Source organism: Protopterus annectens, chromosome 2.part0, assembly GCF_019279795.1.
Source record: "Protopterus annectens isolate FY-2018-M chromosome 2.part0, PAN1.0, whole genome shotgun sequence".
Classification (NCBI taxonomy): domain Eukaryota; kingdom Metazoa; phylum Chordata; order Ceratodontiformes; family Protopteridae; genus Protopterus; species Protopterus annectens.
In genome coordinates, this window is record NC_056728.1 from 563,467,967 (window position 1) to 563,479,002 (window position 11,036).

General features: G+C 40.9%; 1 protein-coding gene across 1 annotated transcript in view; it reads right to left on the bottom strand.

Annotated features, from left to right (window-relative positions):
• The window catches only part of PIGG (phosphatidylinositol glycan anchor biosynthesis class G), a 2,654,828-nt gene extending 2,644,420 nt beyond the window's left edge, over positions 1-10,408 (bottom strand). Inside the window, exon 1 of the mRNA XM_044060932.1 lies at positions 9,967-10,408. Coding sequence (XP_043916867.1) covers positions 9,967-10,120 — 154 coding nt within the window. The 5' untranslated portion in view covers positions 10,121-10,408. The remainder of the gene's footprint in view (positions 1-9,966) is intronic.
• Between the last annotated feature and the right edge of the window lie 628 nt (positions 10,409-11,036).

An 11,036-nucleotide genomic window follows, 5' to 3' on the forward strand; every position in this document is an offset into this window, starting at 1 on the left:
TCTGCCCAAAGGCATTTATAAGCCTAGCCAGAATGTGCTGACTTTCGCTGCCCCCTTAGATTAGTTCCCTGTGCCTGTGTCCAGCAGAGCCATTGAAGTGATCCCTGGGGTAAACTTTCTGTTTCCCATCCACTCGTCAAGGTTTCTCTTGAAGAGTGTTAGCGAGGAGCTCTGCCTAATGTAGATTGGAATCTTGCTCCAAAGCATGGGAAGTCTCTGGGACAGGAATCTATCCCTCCAGCACTTCATATTTATTGTTGTGGTGTGGTTTAGATCCCTAGGGCGTGTGGCTTGAGGGCATATGATTTTCTTTAGGTGGAGCATGTCCGTCAATTCTGGGTTGGACATGGCCTTGTATGTCAGGCAGAGATCACCTCTGAGTAGGAGGTATGCAACCGAGTACAGCTGGAGTTTCTTCAGTCGAGCTGCACAGGGCATCTGTTTGAGGCTAGTGATCCTCTTGGTGAGGTACTTCTGTGGTCTTTCCAGCTGTTGCAGGTGTCTTGTAAGGTACATCCCAAATGGGGCGTTGTACTCTGTGATGGGTCTGATGAGTGATGAGTAGAGGGGCACAATGACCTCTTTTGATCTGGATGCGAACCCTTTTGTGATTAGGTGGGCCACATAGAAGGATTTTCTAACCACTTTGGCAATGTGATTATCAAAGGAGAGATTACTATCTACTTGGGTCCCCAGATCCCTTATTACGTCTTCCGTATTTATGGGACTACCACCTATGTGGTAGTTTGTGGGTACTTTGTTTTTTCCAAAGGGGATGACTATGCACTTTTGGGCATTTAACTTGAGGCCATGATTTTGACACCAGGTATCTGTCTCAGTGAGACCCTTTTGGTGGATGTCTGTGTCAGCCGGAGAGTCAATTATAGCCCCTAGTTTGCAGTCGTCTGCGAACCTGGTCAGCCATAGTCCTCCTGTGCTTGCCTGTACCTCTGAGAAGTATATGCCGAACAAAAGGGTTCCTAGGACTCAGCCCTGGGGAACGCCACTTGTAACCAGTTTAGAGTCAGACCTAGCTCCCACAACTCACACCATGTGGGTTCTGTCAGTGAGCCAGTTGGCAACCCATCTTGTGACGTAGGGGTTTATGTTCAGGCTAATGAGCTTGTCTATAATACCAGAATGGGGAATGGTGTCAAAGGCCTTTGCGAGGTCTAGGCAGGCTGTGTGTACAACATTTCCCTCGTCTATAGCCTTGGTAACTGTCTCAAAGAAGTCCACCAGGTTTAGGAGGCATGATCTGCCCTTAACAAAGCCGAACTGGGTAGGGTCCAGTGTTTGGAGGTTCCCAATGTCTCTGTTAATGAGTTCCATGATGATACGCTCCATAGCCTTGCAGACCAAGCAAGTCAGGCTTATAGAGCAATAGTTCCCGGGGTCTGTTGTGGTTCCACCTTTGTGGAGCGGAATAACCGTTGCTGTGCGCCACTCTATGGGTATGTAGCCTGTGGATAGGCTGAGTTTGAACAGTGTGTTTAGGTGAGGGGTTAGTTCATCTTTGAACTCATGTAGGATGCAGCCTAGGACACCGTCAGGTCCCACTGATGCTGTGTTTTTGGCTTTGGAGAGGGCTGTTTTCACCTGAGTGTCTGAGATTCCATACATTCTTCTGGTATGGTTATGGGCCCTTTTGGGGTTGAGAGGGAGGTGAAGTTTGCACTGAACCTGTCTGCCAGGATGTTGTCGATATCGGTTGGTTCAGTGTATTTTATGCCATTCTGCACTAACTTCGAGCATATCTGAGCATTGCCACTTAGATTATTGACATAGCTAAAGAATGCCTTGTAGTTATCTTTGGAGTCCTTGGCAATTTTTCTTTCAAGGTTCACCTTGAATGATTTTATGAGGGATTGGTATGAGTTGTAGCCCGGTAGTGCTGGGGTGCTCCCTGAAGCCTTAAACCAGGTTTCTGTTACTGCACATATATTGATTTTCTGCATACTGAGGAGTGCCTCGAGTGCGTGCATTTTGAGGTTTAGACTTCTGGCACTGAGTAGCATTAACAATATGGAAACTTTAGAAGAAAACAAATGTATGTAAATTGGAAAGAGTATAACAGAAATATGCCAAGGGCATCCATAGATGTGAAAATTTAAGTTATTAGTTAATAGGTGTCTCATACAAATATTTAAGAGGAGACCTTATTCAGGTATACAGGGTATTTAAAGGCAATGTCTGGGGTTATCAAAAAGTAGTATAGAACTATCAGACAACCTATATAGAAGATTATACAGAATGCCATCATGGAAGTTTCGAATAGAGAAGACTACAAAACAATTAAGACAACAAATGTCACTGCTAGAAAGGTACAGAAGAGGGAACAGATCAACAAAAATACTCAGAAAGATAGACATGATAAAAGCAATATGCAGTATTATAACGGATCAGGATTTATCATGCACTATTGCAAACAATAAACTAAAAATATCAGCACACAGAGAAAAACTTAGAAGAAACACAGATAAATACAAAGAAAAAGTACAAAATAAGCAATTTACTGATGACCCAAAAAAGCTTTATAGAGAATTGGGAAAAAAGTTAAAAGGAACTGAAAGATCACCAAAAAAAGATGAAATAGATATATTTTCGAGAAGTATTTATGTAGATCATGTGGAGCATAACAAAAATGCTAAATAGACAGAAGAAGTAAAAGAAAGAATAAGAAGTTCAAATGTACATGATATGAAATGGGATGAAATAACAGCCAGAGAAACTGAAACAAAGTTAAGAAAAGCCTCTGTACGAAAAACCCCAGGCCCATATGCAGTACCTAACTTCTGGCTAAAATTATTAACATCTTTCCACAAAGATTTAGCTTTGAGTAAAAACTATTTATATACACACCATGAACAGACACCAGCCTGGTTAACAACAGGAAAAACAATGCTCCTACTTAACAGTGAAACTGCAAGCTACCCTAAAAATGATAGACCAATAACTTGCCTCCCAACAACGTATAAACTATACACTAGAATTAATGCCAACAGAGTTTATAGTCATTTAGAAGAAAAGCCAATTATGGCAATAGAACAAAAGGGTAATAAAAGAAAGTCATATGGAACAAAGGATCATTTGTTGTTCATAGTGAAGAACTATAAAAAGTTGAACAATCTAAGCATAGCATGGATAAAATACAAAAAAGCATCTGACAGTATCCCACACTCATGGATAAAAGAGTGCTTAAAAATATGTAAGATACATTCTACACTGATAAACTACATCACAGCAACCATGAAACAGTGGCAAACCACTTTGCAGTTAAGCCATGATAAAGAACAAATTATTATTCCAGGGTTAAAAATCCAAAGGGGGATATTCCAAGGCGACTCTGTCACCACTGATCTTTTGCCTTGCCCTTAACTCATTAAACTGTCTGCTTAACAGACTAGGGCATTGCTATAATTTGGCTCCCAGAAAGCAGCAAAGTGTAAAGACTTCTCATCTTCTTTTTGTCGATAACTTAAAACTGTATAGCTCATCAAATGAGGAAATGAAAGCACAACTTCAAGTAGTCAAAACTTTTTCAGATGATATAAGAATGTCATTTGGTCTTGATAAATGTGCAAAAGCAACCTTTAAAGCAGGAAAGCTACAGCACAAGAAAACATCAGTTTGGGAAAAGAATGTGACACAAAAGAACTTGAGCAAGAGGGAATATATAAATATTTGGGAAATGATGAAGGATCAACAATAAAACATGAACAAATATGAAAACTCAGTAAGGGATATTTTAGAAGACTTAAATTAATCCTGAAAACAGTGTTGACATCTAGAAATGAAATTACATTTTTTACAATACTCAATTATTCTCTTTCTACCCCCCCCTCCCCCTCTCCTTCCCTCCCCCCCTCCTTCCTTCCTTCCTCTTCCTTCCTCCCCCTTCTCCCCCGTCGCTCCCCCTCCCCCCCTCTCCTCCCTTCCTTTATATATTTTCTATCAATATGATACAATTTGGTTATTTGAATTATGCTTTTTATAAATTATATATGTGGTCATAGGAATGAGTTTTAAATATGATGGACATGAATTGAGGGGTCTTCACTGCTTAGTTCCTGCTGCTGTATATACTTATATTGAATATTTTATATTTTTTGGATGTAGAGGCATTTCTAATCGTCTGTTAGTATGAGAAAGTGTTATTATTTTTATGCCAAGTAAATATATGTTACTTTTTATTTACTGACTAAGCTTGTTATGTGTAGAATAGTGATCTATGATATGATTGTTTTAAATCATGATCAGTTTAGTCAATGTGTTTTTAAAAATTTTTTGATTGCTCTAATTAGCTGCTAATTAGGGCGTATGTTCAGTATATAAGGACAAGGATTAACTCTGTTTAATGTAACCTGATGAAGCGCACTAGCTAAGTGCGTGAAAGCGCTTGTTTCTTCTCTCCAAATAAATTGTCTGGTTTTATTCATTCGTGGTGGTTCCAATGATTTGTCAATTATTTTTGTCGATAACTTAAAACTGTTTAGCTCATCAAATGAGGAAATGAAAGCACAACTTCAAGTAGTCAAAACTTTTTCAGATGATATAAGAATGTCATTTGGTCTTGATAAATGTGCAAAAGCAACCTTTAAAGCAGGAAAGCTACAGCACAAGAAAACATCAGTTTGGGAAAAGAATGTGACACAAAAGAACTTGAGCAAGAGGGAATATATAAATATTTGGGAAATGATGAAGGATCAACAATAAAACATGAACAAATATGAAAACTCAGTAAGGGATATTTTAGAAGACTTAAATTAATCCTGAAAACAGTGTTGACATCTAGAAATGAAATTCAAGCTATAAACCAATTTCCTCTTCCTGTCCTAACTTAAAGTTTTGGAGTAATTGACTGGCCCCAAAAGGTATTGGATAGATTAGACCAAGGTGGCCAATGGTCCCAGTTATTCCAGGACAGTCCCAGTTTGGAAGTCTCTGTCCCGGAATCCCAAACATTGCCTTTGGGACACAGAAATGTCCCAGTTTAAACTGCTCAGTCTGAATGGTGACTTGGCTTCCCAGGGTGGGCAGTCCCCCTGCTTTCCCATCCTAAGCAGCTCTGGGGACTTTGCGATTTTTTGGGAATGCCATTGGGTATGGGGTAAGGTCAGATGCCTTCGTCCTGGTAGGAGCCTTCCAGGCCCTTCCGCCATCAGTCAGTAACTCCCTCAAGGACTTCCATCGTGGGGGATTCTGCTTGACCCCATTCACCCAGGCAGGAGCTCTCCAGGCCCTACACCCAACTGCCTGGAGCTCCCGTACTGACTTCTGTCAGGGCCAAACCCTACAGTCCTCCCCTTTGACCTGGCCAAGAGACCTTCCCCAGCCGCAGCCCCCCATCTCAGGGGACTCCGCCGCCTGCATGTCTCCTGCAAGCTGCCAAATCGTGCCAGATCGCTCATGCCCTTGGACCCTCTCAGGGGAGCTTCCCTCTGATCCCGTCCTCTCCTCTGAACCTCCCCTCGGCCTCTGAGGGGCAGATCCTCTCTCATGAAGACTTCAGAGTCCCCCCTGCTTTCCCATCCAGAGCAGCTCTGGGGACTTTGAGATTTTTTCAAGGATGCTGTCGGTTATGGGGTGAAGTTGGATGCCTTTGCCCCAGCAGGAGCTCTCCAGACCCTTCTGTCATCCACCCTGGTGCTTCCTCAAGGACTTCCATCATGGAGAGTTCTGCCTGACCTCACTCACCCAGGCAGGGGCTCTCCAGGCCCCACCACTAAGGACTTCCATCATGGGGAGCTGTACCTGACCTTGCTCACCCAGGCAGGAGCTCTCCAGGCCCTGCTGCTGTCCATCCTAGCACTGCCTTAAGGACTTCCATTGTGAGGAGCTCTGCCTGACCCCCCCCCCCCTCACCCAGGCATGAGCTCACCCAGCCCTGCCACTATTTGCCTCTCTCCCCCTTCTAGACTTCCATCCCAGAGGGGGCATGGTCCATATCCCCTCACCCAGGTGAGAGCTGTCCTGTACCATTCACTTTCCACCTCTCTCTCTCCCTTCCAGATTTCCATCGGGACTAACCCCCTCTGAGGTTCCACTTCCACCCAGGAGAAAGAGCTCTTTTCCAGGGTTACATGTCTCCTAACTGCTGCCAAATCATGCAGTGCCATGCATTCTCTTGAAGCCTCTCAGGGGATCTTCCCAGCCTCATGGAACTCTGATGGGCCATAAAGCCCCAGACAGTCCCTCATCCAGACTTCCATGACACTGGTTCTCCACTTTGCCTTGCACTTAGGGCTTTCAAACTCACAAGGGAGATGGCCCTGGGTCCTCCATCTCTGCACTTTTTGCACCTGGCACACCCCAGTCTCTCACCCCCACTGTGCCAGGTGCCGACAAATGTGCATCGCTTCAAGTCTAATGACATGTGGCCTCTTGCCTCCTGGGTGGTGCTGTTCACAGAGTGTCATCCCCACAGTGCCTGGTGAAGGATGGGAGGCCAACCTGCCTGCCCCGGTGCAAGATGACATGGCTGCCCTATCTCCACTCCCATGGGTGCTGGGAGAATGGGACTGCAGACCTGGCTTCCCGGGGCGGCAAGTGTCCCAGTTTAGGTCTCCTGTAACAAAATGGTCATCTTGGATTAAAAAGGAAAATAAGAAGGATGCTTCATGTTCATCAAACGATTTATTTATGGCAACTCGGCACGTAAAAATCTACTGCCAATCATTAGCGGACCGGAGTTCCGCTGTGGTGACCCCCTAACCGGGAAAATCCGAAAGACAACAACAACAAGTGCATAACAAGATTAAATATTCTCCATTCCAATGGAGGTATAGGCCTCCTTGAAATCAATTACATGTATAGATCTGCAATTGTGGGACTGCATAGATATCTGCTGATCTCATAAGGCCCAAACATAGTGAGTTTTGAAATATGAGGAGAATAAATCTAAGATGACTTTCCTTCTTAGTCTAGTAGAAGCATATTGGCATCAAGCGGGAATGGAAATCAAACCAGAGGTAGATAAAAATCAGGCAACAACTGAATGTGCCACAAAACAAAAGAAAGAATATAAGATGAAGGATTAGATGAGAAGGCAAGAAATGTGGAAAATGCATAAATATAGTTGCAAGTAAGGAAAACTCCTGGAATAACCTCATGCTGTTCAGGATTGAATGCATGAATGGTTAAGGAGAGGCGAAGTCAACCCAAAAGATGAAACGTTAATCTTGGCGGCCCAAGATAGTGTACTATGTACACACTGGTTTACAAAGTCCATTGAACATGTGGGAGAAAACAGTCAAATGTAGGTTTTGTATAACAGAATTGGAAACAGTCGCACACCTTGTTGCTGGTTGTGACACACCAATGGCAGAAGGACCGTATACTGAAAGGCATAATAATGTGGCAAGACTGGTGCACTGGGGATTGTGCAAACATTATAATACTGAAGTAGCTGAAAAACACTGCAAACATGAGCCACAAAGCATCATAAAAGATGATGAAGTCTACATGACATGGGAGCACCCATTACCAACAGTTCAAAAGATAGATGTGAGAAAACCAGATACAGTGGTCCATGAAAAGAAGACAAAGGTAGCATTGATCACTGAAATCATTACACCCAGTGACTACAGTGTCTTGTGTACAGAGGGGCATAAAATCATAAAATATCAGGCTTTGCAGGCAGAAACGAGAGCAATGTGGAAGAAGGATACCCAGACAGTTCCAATAGTAGTAGGAACAACAGGTCTTATAAAAAAAGAATATACAGTCGTATTTAGATATGTTACCGACACATGTAACTCCATACAAACTGCAGAAGGAGTTATTACTGGGCATATTGCAGGTGCTGTGAAGAGCCCTTCTGGTTGACATCAAAGACTGAAACAATACTAATTTCATGTACTTTAATCATACTTTGATTTAGGAATGAAAGCCATTCCTGTCATGGTATCAGAAACCCAATAGATTTGGAGAAATTAAAAAATACTATATAGTAACTGGTACTTTGAGAGAGTGCTGAATGCAATAATCCACCAAATTACATTATAGCAAGCACTACTTCAGATATTTTTAATAACAACCTGGACACTCATTATGGGAATAACTGTGTTGGTATACTGGCAAGCTAAAAGGGCATTAGTGTCATGCCTAAAATAGTTGTACACTGAATAGCTAAAGATATCAGACTTTTTGCAATATAAAGGGCTTGCTGATCAATATCCTCATCACCAGGTCTTGTACAGGAAAAGCAGCACCCCAATCACTGTGTCTGTAAGATGAGTCTTCCCTGGCTAGAAAGTAGGCAGGTACCAACCGGGTGATGAGATATACTAGTGTTGTGTGCACCACAAAAAGGGAAAATAACTTATATATGTTTTTTTAGTTAATCCCAAACATTCTGGAGTGTCTTTTATTTATCCAATCCCTGCAAAACAAAAACATCAGTTGTGCATCCACAACAATGCAGCCAAAACACATCACACTTAATAACACATAAACATGTCACACCTTATTTAAGTTATTAAAAAGTTACCAATAGACATATGAATCAAAACTACTACAAAATACATTAGTCAGAGCTACTGTTCACTATTACCTAACACTGCTGACTTTTACTGTCACTCCATGGCATTTACAACACTGTGTGTTCCTACACAAAACCAATAGTAAGCAAGCGATCATGAGGACCATAAGATGCCTGGCCATATACACCTTTAAGAAGACAAACTTAAAAGTTAATGCTCCTCTTTTCAATCACTTAATAGAGCTCATCTCACAAATCTTCCAAGGCTGGGATAAATCAGAAAAACAATGAAAAAATAATTGGTAAATAATGTAAAATGTTGTGGCCCCACAGAAAGGATAGCAACAATTCTAGAGATAAAATGAAATTCCAAACTGTGTGTCTCTTTAGAGTCCCTTAATAGGAGGGTATTCTCCCAAGTTGATACAGGAAAACTGCATCTGAGTAGCGATACCAAGTAACAAGTATCTTACTTATGATACAGTAAAAGAAACTCCGTTAACTATCAATGTGAGTAGTCTCTTTTGTTTAATGTTGTAATACATGTATTGTGAATTAAAATTGTGACAATCATGAAAAAGATAATTTTCATTAATATACTCAATTTTATATCAAGCAGTTTTAATTTGGGGTTCAGGAGGTTTTAAAATGAGTAATGGATTAACAGCTATATTTCCATTTTACTATGTAAATGAAGTTACATCTGTAAGCAGCCTGACAAAATACAGTCTGGCTGAAGGAGCACTGATCTGATCTCTCAATGTGGCTTACACATGAATCATATTAATTCATGATGACTGCTAAAGTGCATACTCTTCAACAAAAACACATTCCACATAAACAATTAAAATAAAATTAGAAGTAAATATGCTGAAATGAAAGGCTTACTCTTGTGCATAGTCCTGAACCTCTTACCTCCAGACTCAGGAACAATCAGTGAAACTTTTTAAAATACTATCACAATTAACTTCAGAAGTTGACACAACAAGAGAACGTGAATTAACATGCATTTTCTGAAGTAAACGAAGTTTACAATTCTAATTGCTGTCATTATTTATTAAGTGTAATGCACCATCTTTTTTCCCACAATTGTCATTTTTAGAAGGGATTAGGAAGGAGAGAGGAAATTTTGAGCTAAAAAGATGACCAGCTCAGAGGTATGAAGTGAAGCACAAAATACAGCTACCTGCAGGATCAGCTGAGAAAAACTTCAGACTGGTAAGCTCAACACAATTTGCATATACATGTGTGTGTGTGTGTGTATGTATATATATATATATATATATATATATATATATATATATATATATATATATATATATATATATATACACACACAGAGAAAGAGTGGGAGGGAGTGGGCGCGCGCACACACATTCATTTCCTCCTGCAGAAGTTACTGAGTATAATTAGATGTTTTGGTATACTTGGCAAAGTAGAAGGCAGCGCAACCTACAAATTATATTTCTTCTTCCTCACTTTACCTGCATACGGCTCTGCTGGGATGTCCGAACTCCTGCTTTTCATTGCTCTGGACTTTGGAGGTAATGGGAAAAAGCCTACTAGGAACAGGGCGACGCCAACCACTTCTATAATTAAACAACAGGATGCAAAAACAGATGATCTGATCCGTACCATGTTTTCCGATTGAATGTTGTTGTGAAAATCACAAATATTCTCTATGTTGTCAAACTTTGAGGGGATTATACACAGTTCTGTCAGTGCACCTAGCTACAGTATTCCGCACAATGGCCACTGTAACTATGTAATATTATGTATAAAACGCAGTGGCTTATTCTTGTAATCCCCCAAAAATAGTCCATCAGGCATCTACTTCGAAAAACCTGGGTTTAAAAATTTGAATTGCTGTCATTTTCCCCATTCAGAGTGATGGTATTACACTAAACTTCCTTGTTGCACTTGTTCAACTACGGAGAAGCAGCAGGATCAAACTGCGCTAACAAATACTGAAATGCTATACCTGTACCAAAAAGAGTATAAATAAACGTTGTACCTGTTCTACTGACTGTGTATACCCATGAATCGGGGACAAATCCACAAAATACTGGGAGTTGAAGGAGCAAAATCAGGGACAATTTTAAAATATTGTTCTGATTCATTAAAAACTCATTTTTTTCTGTATTAACACATTTTTCTGACGCAGAGAAGTATGACCCCCCCCCCCCCCCATGTTTGGCGTTATTAACTGACCGTAAACTCCATGATTTACTAGGGGAAAATACAATGCAAAATCGGCGTAATTTGAGAGATGCGTTTGTACTGAAAATATGTTTTTTTTTCAGGAGTTGAATAGCAAATTTTACATATGAATGATGCTCTACTAGTCTTAGAATGGCAATGTTGTATTTCAGTATCTTCCAGATACGCACTAGTAAGGTCCGCCCAACACCCGGTGAGGTGTACGAATTATGATGAATATTCATAAGGATGTCTTCACTATCTATATGAATATTCATCGTAGTATACAGCTCCTGCATATTGGTTCAATTGTAAGGTATAACGGTTGTTAGTGCATGAAATACTCTCTCATACC